The following is a 27,880-nucleotide window of genomic DNA, read 5'->3' on the forward strand; positions in this document are numbered from 1 at the left end:
TCACTACAACCTCAGACTCCTGGGATCAAGTGACAAGATCCTCCTGCCTCAACCTCCTGCATAGCTGGAAATATAGGTTAGTGTGCCACAACTCCCAATTAATTTTTAAAATTTGTTTTTGCAGAGATGGGGTCCCACTACATTACTGAGGCTGGCTTTTAACTCCTGGGCTCCAGTGATCTTCCTGCCTTGGTCTCCCAAAGCATAGAGATTACAGATGTGAGCTACTCCAGACAGCTAGGAGCTGCAAGTAGACATCAGATTGCCTAGTTATCCCTGCCAGTACTTCTATCCAGTAATCCTGTAGTCCAGATCTACTGGCTGGGGAAATTCTAAAAAGTCTTTTCATTAAATCCTCTCCTCAATCTAGCAGGTCATGAGTGTTCTAATTCTTGTTTTGGAGACGGCTAACATTCCAGGCTGTTGTCTTGAGCAGGTGGGATGATAGCCAGGTGGAGGCCAGAACTTCTTCAAAAGATGTGGGACCACCTGATGCCTAAAGCACCTAAGGGCTCTTGCTCCACAGGTCCAATCTCAGACCAGGCCTGATTCCTAAGACTTTGGAGTTGTCCTTGATTCAAGAAGTCTTCCTTTATCACCCAAACTGAATTAGCCCATCTAGTCTTAATACAGCAATAAATTATTGTCTTCATAGATATTAGACAAGAATTTATCACTTAATTTGTTTATTTTTTCTTTCCTCTACCTTAGAAGGTAAATTCCGGATAAGGACTTTGTTAGCCTGATTTATTGCCAAACTCATTTCCTAGAACTCTGCAGGCTCCCACAGTACGAGGTTAGTAAATATTTATTGAATTGAATGTGTACTGAAGTTTGAAACCGCTGGCAAACATTGCTCCTTCATTGTACACTAGGGAAACTGAGGCCTAAGAAAGTGTAAGTGACTGATGCGAGGGCCAGGATAAAACCTCAGATCTCTGAAGTCCCGATGGAGCCGGTAGGTTCAGCTCCGCCCAAAGCAATTCTTTAGAAAAAAACGAAATCCACTTGAAAAGAAAAGACATTTCCTGCCCATAAATACTGGGGTAGGGGGTAGGGCCTGGCCCTGGTGAGGAGCAAAGGTAATTCTGTCCCCACTTCCTAGCCGTCCGCTAGCCTACCAGCTGAACCCGCCTGCCGCACAGTCGAGGCCCGGCCCGTGGGGAGGAGCAGAGCGCAAGCCGTGGAGGTGAGGGCGCTTGCCAAAGGTCACCCGGGCGGGGCCTGGGCCCTTCAGGACCGCAGGGCACAGGGGAGCGAGTGGCGACTGCGCGTTCTCGGGACAGATGAGGACCCCACTCCTTTCAATATCCGGGAAGTCAAGTGTGACATTCAAAGTTCCTTCTTCTGAATCTGGCACCCAACCTAAAGAGCGCAAGCAGGCCCAGCCGCGTGGCCCGTTTCCATGTGCTCCACCTGAGGCCGCTCTCACGCTCTGGCCCTTTAAGAAACCTCCCCCTCTTTACCCCTTCAGCTCTCATGCCCCCTTCCTCACCCCCCCTTTCGAATTGCATCAGGCACGTGCTCGCCCCCGTCTGGCCTGAGCTCCCCCAACCCCCTAGCCCAGGAGGTGTTCCTAGGAATCGGAGGCGAGGGGCGGGGCGGAGGGCGGGGCCGTGAGGCCGTGTGCGCGCGCGCTCCCGCCGCCTTTTGCCCGCCCGTCGCCAAGGGCTGGCCCGGCGGGCGCGCCCCCGCTGTGCTATCCCCTCCCCTCGCCCGCCGCGTCGCGAGGCGCGCGCCCGCCCGCCGCCTGCCGCGGATCGCGTGGTCGGCTTGGCTCGCCGCGCCTATCCCCGTGCGTCCATATTGCTGCAGCCCCCGAGCCGGGAAGCCCGGGCCGCCCCGGGGGCGGGGGGGAGGGAGGGACCGGACGAGAAGCCTGCCGGGCTCGGGGTGGGGGCGCCTTACGAAGAACGGGCGGGGGGGGACGCACGCCGAGGAGGCCTGGACCGCAGAGTGGGGGGCCTTCTTCCCCCCCCGCCCCGCCAGCGGGCCTCGGATCTACGGCGGCTGCATCCGACCGGAGGGGTGCCGTGCCTAGCGTGAACCCCGATCCTTCTTTGGGACTGGGGCCCAGCGCCCTAGAGGAAGGCGTCGCGGGCGCTCTGTGAGCCAAGTTCGAGGCGGCGGAGGCAGCCTCGGGCGCGCCCGGCTTCTCCGGGGGGGGAGGGCCGGCGCGCAGATGGCCACTCAGGTGGAGCCGCTGCTGCCGGGGGGCGCCCCGCTTTTGCAGGCCGAAGAGCATGGTGGGCTGGTGAGGAAAAAGCCGTCGCCAGCTCCCGAGGCCAAGGGCGAGCCCGGGGCGAACGACGTCGGCGGGGGTGAGCCGGACGGTGGCGGCCGGAGAACCCGGCCACCCTGCGCCAAGCTACACAAGGAGGGCACCGGGCAACAGGAGCGCGAGAGCCCCCGGCTGCCGCAGCTACCGGGTGCTGAGGGCCCGGCGGTCAGTGACGGGGAAGAGGGCGGTGGCGGTGAACCTGGAGCCGCGGGTGCTGGCCGCCGAGACTTCGTGGAAGCCCCCCCGCCCAAGGTGAACCCGTGGACTAAGAACGCGCTGCCTCCGGTCCTGACCACCGTGAACGGACAGTCCCCTCCAGGTAGGTCTCCTTGCTCTTCTGGGTTCGGGAGCCTCTTCCGGGGACTTGAGAATCCCCTCCCCCATTGGCCTCCAGGGCCCAGGGGTCCGCTGCTGGTCGGGGTGACTTGGGAATTTTTGTTACTGCCTCCTGGTTAATTCGGGTTGTCGTGCCCTACCCCCCACGCGCTCGAGAAGCTGCATATACTGGGGCCCGGCCTCCGGGAGGCCACAGCCACTGCCTGGGCCTCAGCGGTTAGTGGGCAACGGCGTGGCCCAGGCCTACCTCGCTGGGAGGGGGTGGGCTTTGGTTTGGGTGAAAAGGGCCCTCAGTCCTTCACCGCGTGTTGGTGGGAGACACGGTTTCTGGTTTGAACCTTATTCAGGAAGCCTCCTCTTCTCTCCCCGCCTGCGCTCGGGTTTTGGTGGCGTTGCAAGCGTCCCCATGTTGTAAATGTTTAATAAGCATATGTCATGGGCAACACAGCGCCGGTAGAGTTCATGCTGACCGCATGGATTCAGGGTTTGAAAAGTTAACAAGTTTTGTTCCCGAGTATATGATGTTAGGTTGCAGAATCGCCATTTGGAGAAGGGTTGAGGGGTCAGTTGCGGGGACAACGGGGAGAAGAGGAAACCTAACGTGTCACTGAATTCGGTGGTTTCCCTCCACAATCCTGGACACCTTCTTCTTAAGAAGGGGCCCGATGACTAGTGGGCTGAGGAACCAGGTAGGGGGTTGGCGAAAAATGTGTGGCGGGTGAGGGGCATGCGGCGACACGAGGGGTGTGTGGCGGCGGGGGAGGGAGTGGCCGGCTGGGCGGACGAGTGACAGTTGGGCGCCGTGCGCCGCGCCGGAGGCCAAGCGGGCTGCTCGCGGCCGTTCTGCCTCGGCGTTCGGCGCGGGTCGCCACGCTCTGGGTGGAAGGCGGGTGCGGGTTCGCGACGCAGCGCGGCCGAGGTATGCATGTACCCCTCTTTCCGGCATTTCTCAGCAGCGGGACAACGTGGTATCTCCGCGCGGGGAGCGGCATGTGACCGCTGGCCGGCGCTCTCTGAGTTTCCTTCTCCCTAATCCATTTTTTAGTTCTTTCTAACCGAGCCCCTTTGGGGAAGGTGAGGGAGCAGGAATCCCAGCAGAGCGGTGTCACCGTAGTGGGAGAGGAGGTGCAGAATGTGGAGTCTGTTCCTGGCCGCCCTTTCACGACCGTAGATCCTCAGTTTAGGTGAGAGGCGTGCCGTCTCTACTATCTTTGCCTCTGTATTGCACAGTGGGTCTCGATTCTTTTGAAGCAGGTCTGTATTAAAACTGGTATGTAGTATGTATGGCCTCTGGCTTTTTTTCCCTCTAATGCTTTTTCAAAACTCCTCCCTTTCTGCAGTCGCTGGTTGAGGCTAAACCAAAGTATGGAAATAGGTAAAACTAAAAGGGGAACCTTAATACCTTCACACTCGAGAGTAAAATTACCCATAGTCCACAATAGCCAATCCTGAAAACATCCATGTTGCAATTTTTCTTTCTTTTCTGGTTGCTTCATTTGGAGGAGGGGACATATAGGGTATTCTAACTGTACCTTAGACTGGGTTCTCTTCCTCCTGCCCTTCTCTCTTTCCCCTCAGAACCCTCTTAGGCTAAGGGCAGTGCTGAAACCTCCATTTTCTTTCACATCCCTCCTATCCACCCACAGAGTGAGGGAAAACAACTTTAAGACACTCTTTGGTCCTCCCCCCCCTTAAAACTCAAAAGGGTATAATCATACCCAGAAGAGAGCACTCCTCAGAAGTTTAAATGGGGCTACTCACCCTGGCTGCAGCTGCTTTGCTTACAGTGAACCTGCCTTGTGGGTTTTTAATCAGCCATGACATCAGGTGGTATTGGGTGCCTGAGCTGGCACTTTGTGTTAAGTCCAGGGGCCCTTGATAGTGTGCGTCACTGGAGTTATTGATCGTGGGAAGAAGACAGCTTGGCTGGCATCTTGCCTTTTCCTCTGAGTGGAGAAGCCGACTTGCTTTAAGTGCCCAAGCAAAATTCTAAGCAGGGTAGATTTGCTCTGTTCTTGTTTTTCTGGAATCTTAAGGCAAGAGAGTGTCTACAGTTGGTTTAGAAACTTTGGAATAGCCTTTGACAGACGGAGTTAATCCAGTAGCTTCTCTTTTTAAGCTTGTTAGGGCTTAGTGCTTTTTGAGAAAATTCTGTGATTGGGTTGCTTGGTAAGGTTACATGGTGGCCCTTCCAGAATGCCGTGTGGCTCTCAGAGGCCCTTTTCCAGCCCTGGTTCAATTTGCAGCTTGGACAAATTTAAATGTGACACCAGTAGAGTGGCTGCGTAGTCTTGGGAATTTTTGTGTCTGTGATGCATATGTTTTTGGGAGTCTACAGAAATGAGGGCTTCATGAGCAAGCTAAAAGCTTTTCAAAGTTTGCTGCAAATGCCTATTTTTAGCACTCCTTTTGGCTCAGATGCTGGTGTTTTAGTTCTTTAAGGGACACATGCAGTAACTAGTAATTTTATGTTTTTGTGATATCTTTACTTCTTGTGGGGTGTTCTGTTTTCTGGCTTTAGCTTCCAAGTTTTACATTTTTAGTTTTAAGTCTTGGGATTTGTTTTTGGATCCCTCTTACCCACTAGGTTATTTTTAAATGTTCAAAAATTTTTCCTTATCCCAGCCACACCTCTTCTAAGGGAAAGGTGCAGGATGTCTTAAGTTAGAAGAAGAGGTTGACATGTAACAGAGTTTTTGGGATCTGTATGATAAAAGTTCCAGGGTCAAATTGCATGGGTTCAAATGCCAGCTCTATCACTTGTTTGCTGTGCCTCCTTAGGTGAGTTATTTAACTTTTCTGTGCCTCACCTCCTTCATTTGTGTGATAGGTATTGATTTATGATTCACTTGGGCTGTTGTGATATTTCCCTGTGATGATACTTGTAAAGTGTTTAGCATTTAGTAGCTAAACAAAGTAAAGTGCCGTGCATTTAGTAGCTGTGAGGATGTTGGCAAGACTGGGACTTTGTGGAGCTTTCCCTGGGTCTCTGTTTTTGTCTACCTGTAATGTGGGGGGGGGTTGGAAAATGCAGACCTTCTCTTTTATTATTTTTCTTGTCTTTGCTGCTTGAATTAGAAGATCCTGTTCTTTTGTTGTATGGGTACTTCCCTGAAATAATGGGATCTATCTCCTTTAAAATTGACTTTTTTTTCTTTGCTTATTCACAGACATAAAGGCATGGTATGGATAATCTTAAAGGTTGGTGACCCTAAGAATTGACTCTTTTTGTTTGAATGTGGTGTGATGAATTTTTTGAAATAAATTCTAATTTTTAAAGTTGTCTTTTCTAAAGGTTCTCTTGGGAGAGAATACATACACTCTCAGGCTATGGGGAAAAGCCAGCCTTCCTAAACTAAAAGTTTGCTGTGGCTGGTGCACATGTTGTACCTTGAGAATAGTTAAGGTCCCCATCTTAGGATGGTTCAGCTTACAATCTTTTTTTTTTTTTTTTGTAGAGACAGAGTCTCACTGTACCGCCCTTAGGTAGAGTGCCATGGCGTCACACGGCTCACAGCAATCTCTAACTCTTGGGCTTATGCGATTCTCTTGCCTCAGCCTCCCGAGCAGCTGGGACTACAGGCGCCCTCCACAACGCCCGGCTATTTTTTTGTTGCAGTTTGGCCGGGGCTGGGTTTGAACCCGCCACCCTCGGCATATGGGGCCGGCGCCCTACTCACTGAGCCACAGGCGCCGCCCAGCTTACAATCTTTTGATGTTATGATGATGGGAAAGCTATATTCATTTATTTGAAACTATTTCAAGAACCTATACCAACATTCTGTTTTTCACTTTCAGTACAATATTCAATAAATTACACAAGATACTCAACACTTTATTATAAAATAAGCTTTGCATTAGGTGATTTTGCCCAAAGGTAAACTAATATGAGTGTTCTGACTATGTTTAAGGTAGGGTAAGCTAAACTATTATTTGGCACATTAGGTGTATTAAATGCATTTTCAGCTTAGGATATTTTCAATTTATGGGTACATAACCCATTGTAAGTCATGGAACATTTGTATATCGTATATACAAGGCTCCATCCATGCCACAGGAGTAATTGAGTGGGTTTATTGTGTATACACCTTTTAATATAAGACTAATGCTAGCCAGGTGCAGTGGCTCACACCTGTAATCCTAGCACTCCAGGAAGCTGAGGCCGGTGGATCGCCTGAGCTTAAAAAGTTCGAGACTAGCCTGAGCCAGAGTGAGATTCCATCACTAAAAAAAAAAAAAATTGCCGGGTGTTGTGGCGGGAGCCTGTATTCCCAGCTACTGGGGAGGCTGAGGCAGTGGGATCACTTGAGCCCAACAGTTTGAGGTTGCTGTGAGCTCTGATGCTACAGCATCCTGTCAAGGACAACAAAGTGAGACTCTGTCTCAAAAAAAAACAAAAAAGGTCGGGCCGCTCTGTAATCCTAGCACTCTGGGAGGCCGAGGCAGATGGATTGTTTGAGCTCGGCTCGTTTAAAACCAGCCTGAGCAAAAGTGAGACCCCATCTCTATGAAAAAAAAAAAACAAACAAACTGAGGCAAGAGGATCACTTGAGCCCAAGTTGGAGGTTGCTGTGAGCTATGATGCTATGGCACTGTACCCTGGGTGACAGCTTGAGATGCCTGTCTCAAAAAAATAAAAAAAAGATTAGTGGTAAAGTTGGGGACAGAGTCTGATTTAAGCATTATGTTTTGAACATCATTTTTTTCTGTGTCTCTTTGAAGAGTAAGAAACTGATGACACAAAAATAAACAAGAGTTAATCCAGTTATCTTATGGTACCCCAGGGATCCTCTGCCAACTGAGCTAGCTCTAGATACATGTCCACACTTTGTTTTTTTCTTCCTGGGTTTGGGTCATTTTCTAGATTCCCTCTGTTGTACTAGCTGGGCGTCTTTGTGGATCTGGGGCATCACTGTGGCTCACAGCATCACAGTAACTTCAGACTCTGGCCCTGGAATCATATAGTCTGTACTTTGGGGTCCTAGCTCTGCCGTGCAACCTTGGGTGAATTACTTAGCTCCTCTGAACCACCATTATTTCATCCTCAGTGGATCTGATAACTTTTAGAGGCTTATGAAAAATTAAAAGGTAATATTAATAAAGCTTTTAGCATAGGGCCAGGCACAGAGTAAGCACCTAATAAGTGCTGCCTATTTAATAATTGCTATTTAATTTTAAAAAATGCTATTGAAAATTTTTATGATAATAGCTGGGTGTTGTGGTGGGCACCTGTAATTCCAGCTACTTGGGAGGCTGAGGCAAGAGAATCGCCTAAGCCCAAGAGCTGGAGGTTGCTGCGAGCTGTGATGCCACGGCACTCTACCGAGGGCAACAAAGTGAGACTCTGTCTCAAAACAAAAAAAAATTTATAATAAATGATCACTACTGGCTGCGCCTGTGGCTCAAGGAGTAGGGCACCGGTCCCATATACCAGAGGTGGCGGGTTCAAACCCAGCCCCGGCCAAAAACCAAAAAAAAAAAAAAAAAAAATAGTAAATGATCACTATTACTAGTAGTGTTAATTTCACTTCTGATCATGATCAAGACCAGCAATGTGGACACCAGCACACACCATACTTTTTCTGTGTCTCTTTCTTCATCCGTAGAATGAGGAAATTAGATTAGGTTTAAAGGTCTTTGAGCTTTTTTAGTATCAAAAACTTTTTTCCTGATAAACCACCTCTTCACAAAAGAAAGAAATCAGAGCTTTATGTGTGTGCATCTTTATGGTTGTCAATAAGGTTAAAAACCAGTTTTGACTCAGAGCTCTGTGAAGGCTAGAGAGACTCTTATGGCTTCACAAACCTAAGTCAATGGCTTGGGAGTGCCAAATATAGTTGAGCGCCTAATGCTCAACTAGATTTTATGTGCCTTGAAGTGTAATAATAGAAAATACATAGCCCTGTCTATGAAAATTATCCCCACCTAGTAAGAAATTGAGCCCAAATCTAATAGAAGCATAGACCTAATTATCATTTGATAGGGAAAATGGAGTTACAGGAACAAATTGTGAGGTTAGCACTTTCCAGTTTCTAAATGTGAGAAATTTTTTTTTCTTTTTATTTATTTTTATTTTTTTGAGATAGAGTCTTGCTCCATTGCCCCAGCCAGGGTGAAGTAGTGTCATCATAGCTCGTGCTGCAACTTCAAATTCCTGGGCTCCAGTAATCCTCCTGCCTCAGCCCCTAAGTAACTGGCACTACAGGCACGGGCCACCATGCCTGCCTGATGTTTCTGTTTTTTGTAGGGACGGGGTCTAGTGCTTACTCAGGTTGGTCTTGATCTCCTGTCCTCAAGCAGTCCTCCCTCCTTCGCCTCCCAGAGTGCTAGGATTATAGGCATGAGCTGCTGTGCCTGGTCCAAATTATGTTTTCAATAAATAAATAGCATTTTTAAGGGGGAAGAACTATTACAGAGTTGAGTCTTCAGTCACATGCATTGTGGATCTTGTTTGGATCTTGAACAACCTGCCAATGTAAGAGACATTTTGTTGACAGTTGAGGAAATTTGACAATTTTAGATTAAAGAATTATTTTGTCAGAGACAATAATGGCATTATGATTATTTTTAACTCTATAACTGGCTATATTGTGCAACCTTGACTAAGAACTAGGTTAGCATCAATAAGTCTTAAGGCTCATTTTTCTACAGTTCAAATCACTTTCTCTTCTAAAGAAGGCGCACTATTAGGATACTTTCTAAGGGAAGAGGGGGAAGGCAGCCTTTTCCAGGAGCCTTTAGCTGGCCTGGCCCCTTTCTTCTGGGCAGGGAGTTTGATTTCACTCTAATCAGGAAGCTAGTGCCTGCCAGGTAGGGGAAGGTGTTTAGGAGGTGCTTTCTGGTTCTTTGTGTGTGGGGAGGGCAGGGGGGTTAGTCACAAGCTTTCTTGAACTCTGAACCTCCCAAGGGGTGTAGTTTCTCTGCTGAGCCAAGGCTGTCTGCAATGGGACCTAAGGTAGAGTAAGCAATTTATAGCTGTTACTCAGCATCCATTCTCTTTTCTGGGAGATGGGTAGGGAGAGGAGGAGGAGCAGGCCTGAAACCACAAAAACCTCTTTAAAATGGAGAGCCTGTCAGAGGGAGTGCCTCTGTTTGCAAAATCCAAGAGGAGCTCACAGGGAGTAATTAGGATGTTGGGGCCTTGGAGGGTTCACAAGTGTCCCAGTCCAGGCTTGCATACCTCCCTGGTTGGCCCAGAATGATCTAAGGGAGTGGCCAGGAGAGAGGATGACCTTACCTTGCTTGGGTTTCAAGAAAGGAAGTAAATTTTGATACCTGGCTAATGAAAACATGGGAAATAGCACATCAGTGTAGAGGGGGAAAGGTGATGATGGGATTTAAATTAGTGCATAGGCAGAATATTCTCTGCTCTACTTTGTGACCTGAGATAGCTTGTCTAACCTCTGTTTTTCTTATTCACAGAATGGGGCTAATCCCTATGTTGAGGTTGTTTTGAGGTCCACATTGATACTGAGTATGGGGTAGCCCACTTCATGAATTAACATGTATCACACGGATGTAAGTAATTTATGTTCCAGAAGGTGCATTCCAAAGCTGGATGTATGGAGCTTAAGGAGGTAATTGCCATTATCATGTCTTACCTCCACATAGACAATCAGGAAGTAGCTGAAACTTAAGGAAGGGTTATTTGTGATAGTTACCAGGTCTGTCTGGCCAGCTTCCTCTGGCAGGTACTTTGGGTTGCCTCCCTGAAGATTTCCCAGAATCAGAGGGACTGTCCTGATGTGGCACCTTTCATCCTTTGGCTAAATCATTGGGTGGGCAAAAGCTCTAGGTGTGGGGAGTGGATGAGGAGTATGGGCCTTCCTTGATCAATTTGGTAAAGCTGGCCAGATAAATCTTTCACATGTAGTGAGAGACTTCTCCACTTCAGTTTGAAGTGCTATTAGTAAACCCAGATGACCCTTCCATCTGAGGCCTTGTTTACAGGGCACTTTCTAATAACCCTATGAGCTTGTGGTAACCACTTTAAAGATACACATCCCATCTACTCAAGATAACTTTTTTTTGTGCTTTAGAATTAAGCTGCTCAGAGGAACATAAGCTCCACAGTAGCCAGGTGCCATATGGACAAATGGTCTGATTGGGTTCTGTATTTTTGCTGAGCTTTTCGCCTACACAATTTTTTTAGGCTCCTGATAGTCCTGAGATAAATAATAGTGGTACAGTTTACTGAGTGTTCTACTTGTTCTAGCCAAAGTATAAAATTCAGCAGATAACTCTTTTTATCCCCACTTCACATGAGGAAAGTGAGACTCAGAAGTTAAATCGGGAGTCCTAAGACTACTTGGTCTGGTCTTCCCTGCTCCCTCACTCTGACCTCTGACCTCTGCCCTCTGCCCTCATCTTTCACCATTTGCCCCTTTCCTTACTCTCTTCCAATGTCAGTCCTCACTTTTCTTTGTTGTGCTTCTGTTCTGTAACATGTCCCCAAGATCTCTGTGTAGAGAGGCCTTTCCAGGCCACCGTATAGAGAGGATCGTGTCCTTGGATTCCCTATCCCCATTCCTCTTACCCAGTCAGGGACTTTGATATTTGACCATTACTGTATCCCCAGCAGCTATCTGGCACATAGTAGTGAACATTTTTGGTAAGCATTTAATTAGTGAATGAATGGATGAATCTCATACTTTACAGTGTTCATTCAGCACATTTTGAGTGCTTAACGTGTCAGGCATAGGGGATACGGCGGTGAATAATAAAAATCTGTTGGCAATAGCTCATGCACTCAACATTAAGTATGGAACATACTGTGTAGGAAAAGTATGGGATTCTTTAAGTGTGTAGCAGAGGCATCTAATTCAGTCTAGGTTAGAGATGTTTTCCTGGAGAAGTAATGGCTAAGCCAAAATGGAAAGGTTGAGTAGGCATTATCTGAGAAAAGGCCCAGAAAGAGAAGTCATTGATGGTTGAGGAAAGGCCCTGGGGTTCAGGAAACTGAGTTAGGCAGTGGAGAGTCAAATAAATATGGAGTTATCAGCCCCAATTTGATGTTCAACTCAAAGATCTAGAAAAATGGCAGGATAATCTGCTCCCATCCTATCAGTTTGGTGTCATTGTACTGACAATTTCAGCCAGCATCGTGGATCACAAAGGGGCAAGAAGAAAACACACAGAAGGGGGCAGTGCCTGTGGCTCAGTGAGGAGGAGGGCGCTGGCCCCATATACTGAGGGTGGCAGGTTCAAACCCGGTCCTGGCCAAACTGCAACAACAAAAAAAATAGCCAGGCGTTGTGGGTGCCTGTAGTCCCAGCTACATGGGATGCTGAGGCAAGAGAATCGCTTGGAGGTTGCTGTGAGCTGTGATGCCACAGCTCTCTACCGAGGGTGACAAAATGAGACTCTGTCTCTTAAAACAAAAAAAGAAAGAAAACATACAGAAGGGAAGATTCTGGGATTCTTTTTCTATGGCTGTAATACATAATTAGAAAAAAGAACGATAACTGGTCACAAGGCAGAACCTCTTAGGTTAAGAATAGATAGGGGGCTCAGTGCCTGTAGCTCAGCTGCTAGGATGCCAGCCACATACACGGGAGCTGGTGAGTTCGAATCCAGCCCGGGCCTGCCAAACAACAATGACAAGTACAACCAAAAAATAGCTGGGCATTGTGGCGGATGTCTGTTGTCCCAGCTGTTTGGGAGGCTGAGGCAAGAGAATTGGTTATAAGCCCAAGAGTTGGAGGTTGCTATGAGCTATGATTTCATAGCACTCTACTGAGGGCGACAAGATGAGACTCTGTCTCAAAAAGGGGGGAAAGAAGAAAAGAATAGATGGGGTTTGGTTGGGCTTCATGGTCCAAGCTTATAATCTTAGCTACTTGGGAGTCTGAGCAAGAGGATCTTCCGAGGCCAGGAGTTTGAGACCAGCCTGGGCAACATAGCTGTTAAAAGGGAGGAGGGAATGCACAGAATTTTCAGAGGGGCTTTCTCTGGGACAATTATCTAATAGCTGTCACTAAAAAGGAAAAAATAAAATTATCTAAGCTTGGTGGCCTGTAGTCTCAGCTACTTGAAAGTCTAGTCCAGGAGTTCCAGGCTGTAATGAACTATGATTGCACCATTGCACTCTAGCTTAGGTGACAGAGCAAGACCCTCTCTCTGTTTTTTTTTTTTTTTTAAGAGACAGAGTCTCACTTTATCGTCCTTAGTAGAGTGCCGTGGCGTCACAGCTCATAACAACCTCCAACTTCTGGGCTTAGGTGATTCTCTTGCCTCAGCCTTCCTAGTAGCTGGGACTACAGACACCCGCCACAATGCCCGGCTATTTCTTGTTGCAGTTTGGCCGGGGCTGGGTTTGAACCTGCCAACTTCAGTATATGGGGCCGGTGCCCTACCCACCGAGCCACAGGTGCTGCCCACCTTGTTTCTTAAAGTATAGATGGTTTGGGGTTTGCTGTCTGATCCTTTGGAGCATGGTTCCCAGATTACAAAATGGAGAAGATTTCCAAGTCACTCCTGAAAAGTAGTGGGGAGTTACTAACTGTCATCCTTTGGGGATAGAGAGTAGGGTTTATAGAGTATCTCTGACTCTTCAAAATGCCTCATTATCCAGAATGCACCTCAGTTGCAAATTGCTGATGGACTAACCTTAACTGAGCTCATGCTTGCCTGCTTACTCCTGCTGCAGCTTGGCTGTGTAGGAAAAAGAGGAGGCCCAGAAGTAAGGGGTGGAGGGTTTCCAGGTAGCCATCACCTCCTTTCTCCTGGAGAGGTACCCTGCCAGAGGATTTCCTAGGCCTTTGTGCTAGGTTGCTTCCTACCAGCCGCTTTGTAGCTTGGTTCTGCAGACTTTAGATAGCCACAAGCATAGGGTTTCCTTCCCATCAAAGCCACCTCCCCTTGATTGAATTCAGTTGCCTTTACATGATGCTAAGAACAGTGCAGTGCATTTGTCCACATATAGGCTGCTACAATGAGTTCCTGAGAATGTTGGGTTATAGAGTTCGGCTTACCCATTCCAATTTTTAGTTATCAGCTCTGTTTCCATTGCTGTGCCCTCATGGTTTTCCCTTTCCTCCTGAGAAGTACTGCAAGGACCCCAGAGGTCATTGTACCTAAACGCCTTATTTACAGACCCAGAAAGGAAATAGGAGTTCGGGATTACGGTCTATTTAAAGCAAAGCTGAGATTTCACCTGCTCCCGCTGCAGTTCTGCTTTCACTCTGCCTGTGGAGGAAGAAGCATAACAGAACACTGTGGTCGAACATGAACTTTGGACAGTCTGTCACAGTTGAAGTTAGCCTAGTCACATAACCAGTAGAGTGCCCTTGGACAGGTTGGTAACTCCTGGGCTTTAGAATAAATAGGGCTATATCTAGAATGTCCACCTACTAGGATCATTGTTGAAGGTGGACTAGGTGAATATATTAGTGCTTGGCTGGAGAAAGGCATATAGTAATTTGTAGTGATGGTAAGAATATTGATTGCTGCTCTTTTGAGGTCTTGAATTTGACCCATGTCTTCTCTGTTGTCCTGGGGATCCTCTTCCCCTTGATCCCCTCCTGTGTAGTACTGAGCATACACAGGAGAGCAAACCCTTAGAGCTCTTCTGACCCTGCCCTGGGCCATCTCTATGCAACTCCTTAGTGGAGAACTTAAGGACTCACTGGGGACAGTAATCCTGGCAGTGAGAAGCCCACAATGCGGTGGGCTTTGAGAATGCTCTAGTGATAGAATGTCAGAGTGAAAAGTGGGTTCAAGTACTTTGCAGTAAGACTCTTCTACTCCTGATCTTTGGTGTTGTTCTGTGGCTTTAGATTTGTTCAAGCAGGGGAGCAGAGGTCTCTTCACTTTTCCTGTTCTGTTTATGTATTAATGGTAACATGAGGAAGAAATAGCATTTTTTGGAGCCTGGTGTAGGGGTATAATTTGGACATGGTGCTGGTAGGCTGGATGCTCCCATCCCTGTTGTTTATGGGAGGCTGGATGCTGCTTCTAGGAAATGTGAGCAGGAGGAAATCCACACAGAGGAGTTGGCCATGTGCACCTTTCTTTGAGGATGGAATGACTAAAGAACTGGGATTATTTTGCACGGGTAATCAGACTTTGGGTTGGGTGGGAAATGTTGATTGTCTTGAACTATAGCATTTGAAATAGATCTTCATCATGTGGCATTATGGTTAAAGATGAAATGACAGGTAGGAGGTGAAAGGTTATGGGTTTTGCTTGCTATTAAGTAGTAACTTTCTTTTTTTTTTTTTTTTTTGTAACTTTCAACAGTGCCCCTAACTAGATTCATAGGAAGAACTGAGTTCCTTGACATGGTAGTATTTGAACAGTTTAGATGACGATTTGCTGTAGGGCTGTGCAGCTACAAGTTACAAAATATTTTTCCAGATTTGTTCACTCCGAAAGTTTTGAGTACTGTATCAGTTAGGTGTCAGGCCCCAGAGTTTAGGGGTGAACAAGACATATTGCTGCCATGGTGGGGTTTACATTCTGAATTGATTTGATTGACCTGCATTTAAAAACACTTTATAGGCTCTGTGCCTGGCTAAGGTGCCAGCCACATACAGCAGAGCTGGCGGGTTCAAATCCAGCCTGGCCCTGCCAAACCACAAGGACAACTACAACCAAAAAATAGCCAGGCGTTATGGCGGGCGCCTGTAGTCCCAGCTACTTTGGAGGCTGAGGCAAGAGAATTGCTTAAGCCCAGGAGTTGGAGGTTGCTGTGAGCTGTGATGCCACGGCACTTTACCCAGGGTGACAGCTTGAGGCTCTGTCTCAGAAAAACCCCAACTAAACAAAAAACACACACTTTATAGTAATCATCTGTATTTAAAAATAAGGAAAATTATCTGGAAACCTAGGGAATTCCAGCTTTTTTTTTTTTTTAATCAAACTCTAGATATAAAAAAAGCCCTGCTGAATTGTATACTTGAAATGGGTGAATTGCATGGTATGTGAATTATGTCAATACAGCTGTTATGCAGGGAAAAAAATGAGAAGACCTAAGCTGTTCTGGGCCTCTTATGAGGGATGTCCAAAGGCAGAACCTCTCTCCTCCTTAAAGGAAGAGTGTTGCAGGTTGGCTCTGGTAAGCCCTTGAGTTTTGCCATCCTTGACCCAGTCTTCCTTCCAGCATGAGACCAGTGGGCTCAGACTTTATATGTTTCATCATAGAAAGGACAGACTGAAATAAGAAAAAAAAGGACAGACTGCCCAGTTGACAGTCTGAGGAGCATTCTTACAGGGAAGATTTTAAGGCCCAGGGCAGCATTGTGACCTGAGGCTCTGGAGCTGTAGTAGGAAGCTATAAGAGTTAAGAGGTAGGCTTTCCAGGGAAGCAGGGTTATGTTACGTCCTAATGAGCCTTTGCTCCACTCTTCCCATCTGTGAAATGGGTATAGTATCCTTAAACAGAGTCTCTAAGGCCCAAGTCAAACATGCTGTGGAGGTAAGAGTGACTAAAGCAAGATACCAAGTCTTGAGTATAAAGACAAAGAATGAAGCTAGAGGCTTTGTGATGGCTGGGGGTAGCTTCAATCAGGGTATTGAGAATGTATGGATGAGTCAAGATTGATAAGGAGCTTGGTGATGAGCATTCTGACCTGAAAGAACAGAACATACTAAGTGGCAATGATTTTGGAGTTCTCCAAGGAAAAGATGGGAGGGAGGCTTGTATGAATCGGAAACAGTAGACCCACTTTTGAGAATCTGGATCCTGATCTGAAAGTAATAGAAAAGGTGACATGATCAGTTTCTGCTTTAGGATTATTCAGTCCTGTGGAGAGTGGGTGGGGATGTGTGGGTAGGAGAAAGCAACGTCAAAAGCAGGGAGACCCCTTAGATTTATGCAGCCATCCAGGAAAGAGATGGAGAAGAGGATGGCACAGTGACTTGGGCCTGATTTTTTTTAAACTAACTTGCTGTTTCCCCTAGTATTAGGTTACTTAAAGAGGAAGCTTCCTGATTGCTGTTTTTTCCTTCTTACTCCTCATACTGTCAAGATGAACGAATTATATTGTGCCCATTGATCGGGAGGGTGTGACAGCCTTAAGCAGACTGTTATTTCTCCTGGTTCTGGGTCTCTTGGCCCCAGAGGCAGGGTAAGTACAGGTGCTTCCCAGCCTGGGCTGCCTCCTCTGTCCAGTCCCATGTTCCTGGTCCATGGGGAAGGTAGAATGAAAGGTGTGGGGAAATGACCTGAGGGCATAAGCGGGGTTAATCCTGGAGGTGAGAAATGATCCTGATTCTGAGCCTCTGCGTTAGTTTTCTCTGCTTGACTTTTGTTAGAAACTGCTGTGGGTTTTGATTGCAGGTAAGAAGATATTTAGGGTGGAGTCAGAGCATACTGCCTGAGCAAAGTCTGGGGATCCAGACTGCAGTTGTGATTTTAGCCTTACTCTCTAATGTCTGCTGGCTAGACCTTCGTTTCTCACAACTTGTACACAGATGAAGGGATTGGCTTCGTACTATTGAGTGCAGTGCTTGTCTATGGCTGATGCTCCTCCCTGAGCTTAGCCAGGTGTCCTAGGATCTTCCATAGCCGTTGATTGCCTTGTTTAGGATAGATGCCCCAAGAATCTGGGCCAGCATGCCTGGAGACTCCGCTCCTGAGCTGCGACATACTCCCATTCACTGTCACATCATCTCCTCAACAGCTCTTTGAGATCTAGCTATAGTAAGGATCCTCGCTTTACAGATGAGAAAATGGAGCTCACAGAGGTTCAGTAATTTGCTCAAGGCTCCATAGTTAGTAGCTGGGATTTGAGCCCATGGCAGACTGACTTCAGAGTTTTTGCCTTACACATTGTCTGGCTTTGCATTCTCCCAGACCCCAGAAGTATACAAATTCTACCAGGAAAGTGTTTCTAGGAGGGAGAAGACTCAACATATCTTCAGGTGATAGGAGCTTGTATTAGACTCCTGTGGCCCAGCCTGGAGGTTCCAGCTTTGCAAGCTGGCAGTCTGGCCTCTCTGGGTATAAGCCAAATCCTGTAATGTCTGATCCTGCTGGGGATCCCTGGCCCTTCTCCTCCCAGAGATGAAGGTCTGGCAGGCCATATTGCAGGCCTGCTGGAAAGCTATGCTGACCTTGTGGCTTTTCAGGCATGGCCTCCAGGTCTGTAGGAGGAAGGGTTGGTGGGGAAGGCTTCTCTATAGGTTTTAGGAGGTGCTCTGGCTCTGGAGGGGATAGATGGAAATACTGTTATGTATTGGGCCTTTTGACTTCTTTTGAAGGGGAAATCTCTTCAACTTAAGCAATACCAATTCGTTGTAGAAAACTGTCTAGATATATTTTAGCAAAAAGAAAACCGACCCTTTGGTAATCTGTCCTTCTAACTGCCATAAATACAGCTAAAACATGTATATCTTTCCAAGCTGGTGCTGCCTAATAGAAATATAATGCTAGCCGCACAAATTTTAAATTTCTAGTAGCTGTATTTTTATTTTTTGTAGAGACAGGTCTCACTTTATCGCCCTCAGTAGAGTGCTGTGGCGTCACAGCTCACAGCAACCTCCAGCTCCTGGGCTTAAGTGATTCTTGCCTCAGCCTCCTAAGTAGCTGGGACTACAGGCACCTGCCACAACACTGGGCTGTTTTTTGTTGCACTTTGGCCGGGACTGGGTTTGAACCCGCCACCCTCCGTATATGGGGCCGGCGCCTTACCGACTGAGCCACAGGCACCGCCTGTAGCTGTATTGTTTTTAAAGTTAAAAACAGGTGAAATCAGGGTGGTGCCTGTGGCTCAAAGGAATAGGGCATAGGCCCCATATACCGAAGGTGTTGGGTTCAAACCCAGCCCCAGCCAAAAGACAAAAAACAACACAGGTGAAATCAGTTTTAATGATTCAATATATTCCAACAATAGTCTTAACATGTAATCAATATAAAAATTAACAATGAAATGTTTTAGGTCTTTCATACTAAGTTTTTGCAATCTAGTGTTTCTTTTAAACTTAATGTAGCACTTCTCAATTTGGACTAGCCCACATTTCAAGTACTTGATGCCCACATGTGACTAGTTACTGTTGAACAGCACATTTTGAGTGTTTGTGAACACACGCACATATATATGTACCTTTTTTCCTCAAAAAACAAGAAAGATAAAATGGGATCATGATACAGTAGACCCTGCCCCAATTCTCAGGGTTATGTTCAACAAGTTCCAAGACTCCCAGTGGAGCCTGCAGCCACAGAAACCTTATGTATATTGTACTAATATAATATATGTATAGCCTATGTATAGTATACTAGGTTTTTTCCTGTACATAACATACCTGTGTAAAGCAACTTGAGACTTAGTCATAGTAAGAAATTAACAATAATATATGGGACATTTATAACAATATAATAGAAGTTATGTGAATATGGTATCTGTCTTTCTCAGAAACCTTATTGTACTGTACTCACCTATTTTCAGGCCATGGTTTAGTATGGGTGAAAAACCCTAGTAAGTGGGGGACTATGTATTATGTGAGCTGTGTATTTTTCCCCACTTAGAAACATAAGCTTTCAAGGGCATTTATCTTATAATCCTCAAAGCACCCTTGGTAAGGGAGGAAGCATTTTCCTGATGAAAGTAAAAGGTTAAGCTGTGCTGCTGTGGAGTGAAGGCACATAACCCCAATCTTCCACTCTTTCACTGCCCTTTGCAGGCACCCTGAGGTTGATCTGAGACCACTGAACCTGGGCACCAAAATTCACATGTGCATGTGTATGTGTGCACTTTTCACTTCACTCTTCACTTTCCTTCACAGAGGGAAGCTATGAGGCCCACATAGGGATAACAGTGTTAAAGTACAAAGTTCGTCTACCTTCTAAGAACTTATCACCTGGTCTTGGAACTAGCTCAAATACAAAGAGGCAACCAGTAGAGGTTGGGCAAATGACTCCTACTTGGTTTGTCCTGGGAGTGCATGTAAGCCTACAGCACCCCCAGTACCCTTGTGGAAGCAGGCCACCCACCACTGGCTTGTGTCTTACATAGGGAGGACAAGTGTGGATGGGCAGAGAGTGTACAGAAATGGCCATGGTGTCCTACGGGAAGTCGAAACTTAGAAATCTGCAAATAATTGATTAGTTTGTCAAACAGTCTTGCACCCCTACTATAGACACACTTTGTGACAAGTACCCCATGCAGGTCTGAGCTATGTAGGAGCCTGTTTTCTTTTTTTTTTTTTTCCACGTGTAAATTGGTGTTTCAGTTTTTCAGCCTATAAAATTGGGCTGCCTCCTAGGTATACCGTTGGCCTGCTGCTGGCCTTCTCTGTCCCTCGGAAGAGGGCTAGAGGTGAGCAGCAGACTTGGATTAGCCCCCAGATGGTGCAGGCAAAGCCAGCCTTCCTCTGCCATCACTGTACCCCCTCCTTAAGCTTGTCTGTATTGCAGGGAATAGTAGTTACTGTGCCCAGTAGCTCTAAGCTGAGAGAGACCTGCTGCAGAGAATGAGGAGGTGACTTGGTTTGCATTTCTGATTGTTGTATTGCCTTGAGGTGGGATACTGTACAAGATGCCACTTGCCAGAGCTGAGGCGTCTAGGCCACCATTTTTTTATTTCTCCTGGGGTCTTACTACTTAAATTCTTGTATTGAAAGGGTTGATACTACTGCCTTCGAGATAGCCCTTAAGCCTTTACAAGACTTTACAAAATACTTAAGTTTATTTGTATCTTTTGCAGTCCTCCCTAGTGCCCTGAGGTATGGTAGTTGGCCTTTCTTTTATGGAAAAGGAATTTTACACTTGAGATTAAGGGACTGCTCAGGGTCAGAGTTAAAAACTGACAGAGCCTGTTGTGTGTGTGTGTGTGTGTGTATGTGTGTGTGTGTGTGTGTTTTCCTCCCTTTAAAGTACAACTAATCAGGGAAAGATTCAAAAGAATAAAAGAGATGGTAAGCATCTGTCTTCATATTAAGTAAGATAGGACAATGGAGGTACACTTAGCACAGTTACAAACATTAAGTGGTAGATCCACAAACTTTTTTTTTTTTTTTTTTTTTTAAGCGCATTCAACTCTTCTGACCCATCTATCCAGGAGCTGTGGGACAGCAGTTTGTTCGCTGAAAAGGGTGACCCTCTTACTAAGTATTGGGAAAGGGGTGTGAGGGCAGTGGTAGACTGGGAGTGCTGGGCTGCTGACTGGGAATGGAGAGGCAGCCAAAGGTCCCTATACTATGCCTAAGCTAATAGTTGTTGCTCTGGATATTCTCTGCCATTTCACGTTTCCCTGCCCCACCCCTTAACTTTCATCATCACTGCCATTACCCCTCCAAGGTGATAGACTTGAAGAAGACCAGAGTTGAAGGGAGCATTGGAAACCACCTGGTTGCTTCTTCTTTTACAGAAAACCAAGTCTAGAGTCTGTATTTTGGCCAAAGCCGCCTAAGTGGTGCCAAAGGGATCACAGTGCTCACTCTAGGTCTGTTTTCATTCTACTTTGTTTCTTTGAGGAAAGAGAAACCAAAGACCCTTCGGTTGGTTGGTCTGTAGGAGTGGAGATTTCTTAGAAGAGAACTAGGCCCAGCAACATGAGCTTCAAGGCAGATCCTGGGAAGATGCTTTAGTTCCTGGTTCTCCAAACACATGCCTTCAGCTCTCTTTTCTGAGCCCTTAGAGGGCCAGGGAAGACTTACCCAAATGGAGAAGATGCTGCCCAGAAATGCTCTACATTTCTGAAGACAGGCCTGGAGCCTTTCAGCTGTGCCTTCTAATGAGCTCTTCACGATGAAGCCTAATGGAGCCTTGGCTTGGCGGGGGATCACTAAGCAGATATCCAGGGCAGGGTCCCTGACAGGAGGCTCACCAGTGGGCCTTGAGGTAGGGTGGAATAGCTTGTTAGTAGTCAGAATTAGAATCAGAGATCTGTAACTTTCAAAGTTAGTAATAGCAAGTAGAGTGCTTACCCGTGTACCAGCCACCTTTCTAAGCACTTCATAAATACTAGCTCATTTCATCCTCACAATTTCATGAGGTTTGGAGCTCTGTTCACATTCCCAGAAACCCAAGGTCACCTAAGTAGAAGTAGCACAGCCAGGACTCTGGCCCTGGCCAGTGGAGACCAGGTTCTTAACAGCTGGACTGCCTTGCTGGTGGTTTGAAGTAGGGTATCCAGACCGAGCCAGGGGAAGCAGGCAGCTTTTCTAATCCCAGCCCAGTGCTCTTTCCACAGATGCACCACTCTTTAATTCTTGCTTGTGTTTCTGCATTTTGTTCTTTTGGGGCCTTGCTGTAATCTCTCAGTAAGAGCCCAGGCATAAGGGTTGCAGGTCCTGCTTGGTGTGAGGACAGAGTGACCCCTAGAATTGAACCCACCACCATCTATGTTTTTACATCAGCTAGTTTCATGGACTGGACCATTGGCAGTCTCCACGGTACCTGGCAATGGTATGGGCTAAATCTTTGTTAAAATGAAGAGCACTCTTCAGTCATTGCCAGACTGTAATTATAAATACCCATGTTTGTGGCTGCCACCCTTCTCCTGCACATAACAAACACTGATCCCAGACTTTTCCTGAGCCTGTTTGCTGCCTGAGGATGCTTAGTACAGCATGCCCGGCAGTCAGACTAGCCAATCACAGGTGGAGTTTAAGATTAAAGTCCTTACATAAACTGAACTCTTAGAGGTTAGGGGCCTTCTTGTTCACTATTCCTTCCTCATGCCTGTTACACATACCTGTCAATGGGCAAGTTAATTTTGTTCCATGGTACAATGGCAGGACCTAGGGCTGGGATCTCAAAAAAACAGTTTGGTAACAGTTTGGCACTCCTGGGACAAACTCAGAAGCGTGGTTCTATAAAATAGGTAGAATCGCATATACCCTTCCTACCTCAAATGGAGACTTGCTGGTGGGTAAGAAAGTACCTTATGAGCCTTGGTCACCAAGAGTAAGGAAAGTTCATTTACCTTGACAGTGATGTATGCTCTCTTCAGGTCACATGCTCTGTATAAAATTTTTACTTTTTCACCTCCCTTTCCCCTCCCCTGCCACACTTTGACCTTTGAGGTTTCTATAGCTTTCTCCATCCACTTCTTTTTGAAGTGCTCGAGGAGGTAGAATTCCCTTGGCGTTTTGCTGCTGGCTAGAGCTCGGGTCATCAGGTTGCAGGTGGCCTTTGCAATAAACAACATCTAGATTCTGGACAGTGCTTTTCCCTCTTCTCTTGTACTGAATGGCATTATCCCACCCCCTGATAGCTGAACTGATGGACTCAGAAAAGTGGGTTCTGGTAGCCTCCATCCTCTGGAGGGCCAGCAAGCTTGAGCAGGCGCCCTTTGGGGACAAGAATCTAGTGTGTGTCTCCTGCATTGCTGAGAGAGGCTTAGGGTAGCCTGAGAAGATTTCAGATCCTAGGGGTCAGATGCCTTCCCATGTGTTACCTTTGGTTAACTGCTTCACTTTGAATCTCTTCTGAAACTGGGATAATAGTCCCTCCATTCTGAGGATTAAAAAACTAAATGCACAAAAGGCCCACTGCTTAGTGAGTGATTGCCATTATTTTAACAGACCCAGATCTCAGGGCATTAGGTGAAAAACTACCATGTTTTAAGGTAAGAGAGGGTGGAGGCTATTTGGCTGGCTGTAAGCTGAAGCAAGCAGACAGTTCCCTTCAGAGCTTTCTTTTATCTGGTACAACCAGGGTTTGGAGCAGCGTTGTCCGATCTGTGGCCCACGTATGTTGATTTTGTGAGGACTTTTTTTTTTTTCTGGCTTATCTGTGGTGTCAGATGTCACTAAAAGTGTGCACAGACCTTTTTTTTTTGTTAATCAGCTTTCTTTAGCATTTATGTATTTAATATGTAGCTCAAGACAACACCTCTTTTTCCAAAGTGTGGCAGAGAAAAGAAAAGGTTGGACACCCCTGGTTGGAAAACTAAACCCCAAAGTCAATCTGGACTGATCCCTTTTGACTGTCCTGTCAGGACACTCAGCTTGTAGGCCTAGCCAGTCTTTGTTCCTGCTGCTGGGGATTGGTCTGCTTGATAAATGCAGGGGATGAGTTTCTTCTGCACCCCTCTTCTGCCTGTTGTTAGTGTGTAAATAAAACTACCTGAGATCGGCTTGGCACCTGTGGCTCAAGTGGCTAAGGCGCTAGCCACATACTCCTGAGCTGGCGTGTTCGAATCCAGCCCGGGCCTGCCGAACAACAATGACAGCAGCAACAAAAAAATAGCCGGGTGTTGTGGTGGGCGCCTGTAGTCCCAGCTACTTGGAAGGTGGAGGCAGGAGAATCGTTTGAGCCCAGAAGTTGGAGGTTGCTGTGAGCTGTGATGCCATAGCACTCTACCAAGGGTGACAGCTTGAGGCTCTGTCTCAAAAAAAAAAAACTACCTGTGATCTCCTACTCTTGTGAGCTGGTTAAGTCCTGCCTATATAAGTGTGAGACACCTTGGGTTGGATATTGGAGACCAGGGTCCCTTTTTGTCATTCTCACTCATTAGCAGCTTAGTTTTCAAACCTTCATTGGTATTGGCATTTCACAGGAAACTTGTTAAAACTGCAGGTGCCCAAGCTCTGCCCACTTCCCCAAATTGATTTCTGGAGTTCGGATAGTGGACAGGAATCTGCCTTGTAACCAAGCCTACTGCCCCATCCCCACCTCTCTCTGTGCTCCTTAGACTGTAGAAGTCTTGCTACAAGCCTGCTAGTTAACTAGTCTCCAGTTTCTTCTATAGTTGTGAAATGAGGGTGTGTTGAGTTTTTTTCTTTTTTTTTTTGAGCTGGAGTCTCTCTCTGTTGCCCAGTGTAGAGCCCATGGCATAAGCCTAGTTCACAACCTCAAACTCCTGGTTCAAGTGATCCTCCTGCCTCAGCCTCCCAAGTAATTGGAACTACAAGCACCTGCCATAATGCCCAGCTAAATTTTTTTCTGTTTTTAGTAGGTGCAGCGTCTTGCTTTTGCTCAGGCTGGTCTCAAACTCTGGAGTTGGAGCTATCCTCTTGCCTTGGCCTCTCAGAGTGCTAGTATTGCAAGTGCAAAGCGAGGGTTTCCAAACTGGCTTCTGCTCAGGAACTGTAGCCCAATGGGAAGCAAAATAGGGAGGGGATTTGGGTCCTGTTTCTTTTGCAACAGCTCTGCCATTTTCTTTTTCTTTCCAAGAAACTTTTAAAATTTAATACATACAAAAGAACATAAATGTAAAATAGAAAAGTATCAGTATCAAAACAAGAACCCAAATACAGTCATGCATTATTTAATGACAGGATTTTTTCTGAGAAAGGTGTTTGAGTACCGTGGCGTCACAGCTCACAACAACCTCCAGCTCTCTTGGGCTTAGGTTATTCTCTTGCCTCAGCCTCCCTAGTAGCTGGGACTACAGGCTCCCGCCACAATGCCTGGCTATTTTTTTGTTGCAGTTTGGCTGGGGCCGGCTTTGAACCCACCACCCTTGGTATATGGGGCCAATGCCCTACTCACTGAGCCACAGGCACCGCCCAGAAAGGTATTATTGGGATTACTTTGTTAGGCGAGTTGGTTGTTGTATAAACATCATAGTTATTTACATAAACCTTGATGGCGTTGTCTACTACATACCTAAGCTATATGGTATGGCTTGTTGCTTCTAGCCCACAAACCTGTATGGCATGTTGTATTCAATATTGTAGGCAGTTATACGTAGTAACACTGTGGTAAGTATTTGTGTATCTAAACATAGAAAAAGTATAGTAAAAATGTGACTCAGTGCCCATAGCACAGTGGTTACAGTGCCAGACACATATATGGAGGGTAGTGGGTTCGAACCCGACCGGGCCAACTAAACAACTGCAACAAAAAAACAGCTGGCGTTGTGGCGGGCACCTATAGTCCCAGGTACTTAGGAGGCTAAGGCAAGAGAATCGCTTAAGCCTGAGAATTGGAGGTTGCTGTGAGCTATGACGCTGTGGCGCTCTATCGAGGGCAACATAGTGAGATTCTGTTTAAAAAAACAAACAAACAAACAAAAAAACTCCAAATATGTTCATAGAAAACCTACTTTAGAATGATCCAGCAGATTCCTCAGCAGTCCTAAGCAACAATCTCTAAAGAATGAGATTCAAGAATGTACATTTTGATAGATTCCTCAGGTGGTAATTCTAATGCATAATAAAATCTGAGGAGGACTGAAATCCTTTCTAGCAGGGGTAGCTCATCTTCTGGAATGCTGACTGCATTTAAGAGGATCGGGGTCTGTAAGGATAAAATGACAAGCTATTAGGACTGGAAAGACTACACTAGACAGGATTCTGCCTCCCCTACCACAGTCCTCTGAAGAGCTACCGTCTCCTGTAGAGACTTGCCAAGTGTCCACATTGAGGGCTGTGGTGCCTGAGCTGGGACTGGCATCCAGTCACTTGACTTGTAGCCCAGGCTCTGGTTGCTCTCCCACTTGGAGTTTGAAACGCGGGGTAATAGTTCTTCCTCCCTATGATGGCCAGATTTGACAACTAAAAAATGTAGGACAGTTAGTTAAATTTGAATTTCAGATAATCCAAAAAGAATTTTTTAGTATAAGCGTATCCCAAATATTGCATGGGACATATTTAGTCTAAAAAATTTATTCACTGTTGGCTCAGCACCCATAGCACAGTGGTTAAGGCACCAGCCACATACCCTGGGGCTGGTGGTTTAAACCCAGCCTGGGCCAGCTAGACAACAATGACAACTACAACAAAAAAATAGCTGGGTATTATTATGGTGGGCACCTGTAGTCCCAGCTACTTGGGAGCCTGAGGCAAGAGAATCGCTTAAGCCCAAGAGTTTGAGGTTGCTGTGAGCTGAGGGCTCTACTGAGAGCGACATAGTGAGACTTTGTCTCCAAAAAAAAAAATTACTCACTTGTTTATCTGAAATGTAGGCTTAACTGGGTGTCCCTTGAATTTCTATTTGGTAAATCTAGCAACCAACTGTATTCTTTCCCCCTCCCCCCACCTTTTTGGCACCAGGCAGATTCAAGAATTGTCCCAGAGAAAAGAAAAATAAGTACCATGCATTTATCGTAGTTCTTGTTTTAAGCTCATTTTAAATATTACTTTGTTTAGTCCGTTAATCATGTGAGCTAGCTGTCATAGACCCCTTTCATAGTTTTGGAAAATGAGAGGTTAAGTCCAATTGTTAGGATCATGCCTATAAACTGCCTCCGTGCCTTCTAATGAAGTTAGTTGTTTGGCTGTCATTGATGTTAGCACGTTATAAGCTGCATGAGAGATCGATCAGTTTTGACTCGTGTGTCCCTGGCTTTGTGAGTAGCTTAATTGATAGCAGCTATTAATTAGCACATCCAAGAATGGACTCCAAAGTCTATCCTGTTAACCGCTCCTGTACCCTGCCTTTTAACCCAGCAGTCAGGTAAATTATTGGCGGGGTCTGTTTTGGGTAGGGTTCAGACCATCTCTTCTGCATTTGCTGAAGGAGTATATTGGTGCCTTGAGGGCATCTGTGATCAGAGGTAGGGAGTCTTCAGGCAGGGCAGCACCCTGGCTATGGAATCTGACCTGTCTCTACGTTCATGGCATCCTGGGGCTCTACTCTTTCCCAGCTGAGATGTAGCATGTAGCCTGGCAGGTAAATCAGCAGCTTCAGGAAAGCAAGGCTGACTGGCCTAGCTGACCTGAATTGAGACAACTAGCCTCTCCCTGAGAATTGCCGCTCCCCGGCTGCTTTTGGGACATCTGGGAAGTCCTTCCTTTTTTTTTTTTTTTTGAGACAGAGCCTCAAGCTGTTGCCCTGGGTAGAGAGCTGTGGCATCACAGCTCACAGGAACCTCCAACTCCTGGGCTCAAGTGATTGTCTTGCCTCCGCCTCCCAAGTAGCTGGGACTACAGGTGCCTACCACAATGCCCGGCTATTTTTTGGTTGCAGCTGTCATTGTTATTTGGCAGGCTCAGGTTGGATTTGAACCTGCCAGCTCACGTGTCTGTGGCTGGCACCTTAGCTGCTTGAGCCACAGGCTCCAAGCCAAGTCCTTCCTTTTGCTTCAAAATTTTCAGGTTGCTAAGTGTTCCCAACCTGCAGGAGTGGAGCTGTTACTGCTCAGTTGAGTCAGAGTGCCCAGCCTGCCTCTCATGATAGATAGTCAGTGAGAAAGACACCTCTGGGGCATGCCTATCCTCTGCCTTCCAGAGGGAGCTGAGAGGTTCAGCCTTGTTGGCATAGCCTGAAGAGGAAAAATGGGATGGAAGTGGAGCCTCTCCCAGAGCCACTTCAACCTGAGCACTCCTAGCCCCACTCCTTTTGTCATGGATTCCATTTCTACTTGAGAAGTAGTTTTTCTTGAAAGCATCAGCAGTTGTGGGGGGAACAGCTCCTCTGACACTTTTGGG

The 27,880-nt window shown here is 46.5% G+C and overlaps 1 protein-coding gene and 1 pseudogene across 2 annotated transcripts in view; both read left to right on the plus strand.

The window, feature by feature from the left end:
• Window positions 1–949: 949 nt before the first annotated feature.
• On the plus strand, window positions 950–2,111 carry LOC128568555 (translation initiation factor IF-2-like; annotated as a pseudogene). The gene is made up of 4 exons (XR_008375177.1): window positions 950–958; window positions 1,106–1,323; window positions 1,475–1,533; window positions 1,622–2,111. The product of XR_008375177.1 is annotated as a translation initiation factor IF-2-like (transcript).
• Window positions 1,713–27,880, plus strand: part of LARP1 (La ribonucleoprotein 1, translational regulator) — a 64,579-nt gene continuing 38,411 nt past the window's right edge. The window contains exon 1 of the mRNA XM_053567092.1: window positions 1,713–2,600. Within this exon, the coding sequence (XP_053423067.1) occupies window positions 2,183–2,600 (418 nt within the window). The 5' untranslated portion in view covers window positions 1,713–2,182. The remainder of the gene's footprint in view (window positions 2,601–27,880) is intronic.

The sequence above is a fragment of the Nycticebus coucang genome, chromosome 17 (genome assembly GCF_027406575.1).
Source record: "Nycticebus coucang isolate mNycCou1 chromosome 17, mNycCou1.pri, whole genome shotgun sequence".
NCBI classification, from domain to species: Eukaryota; Metazoa; Chordata; class Mammalia; order Primates; family Lorisidae; genus Nycticebus; species Nycticebus coucang.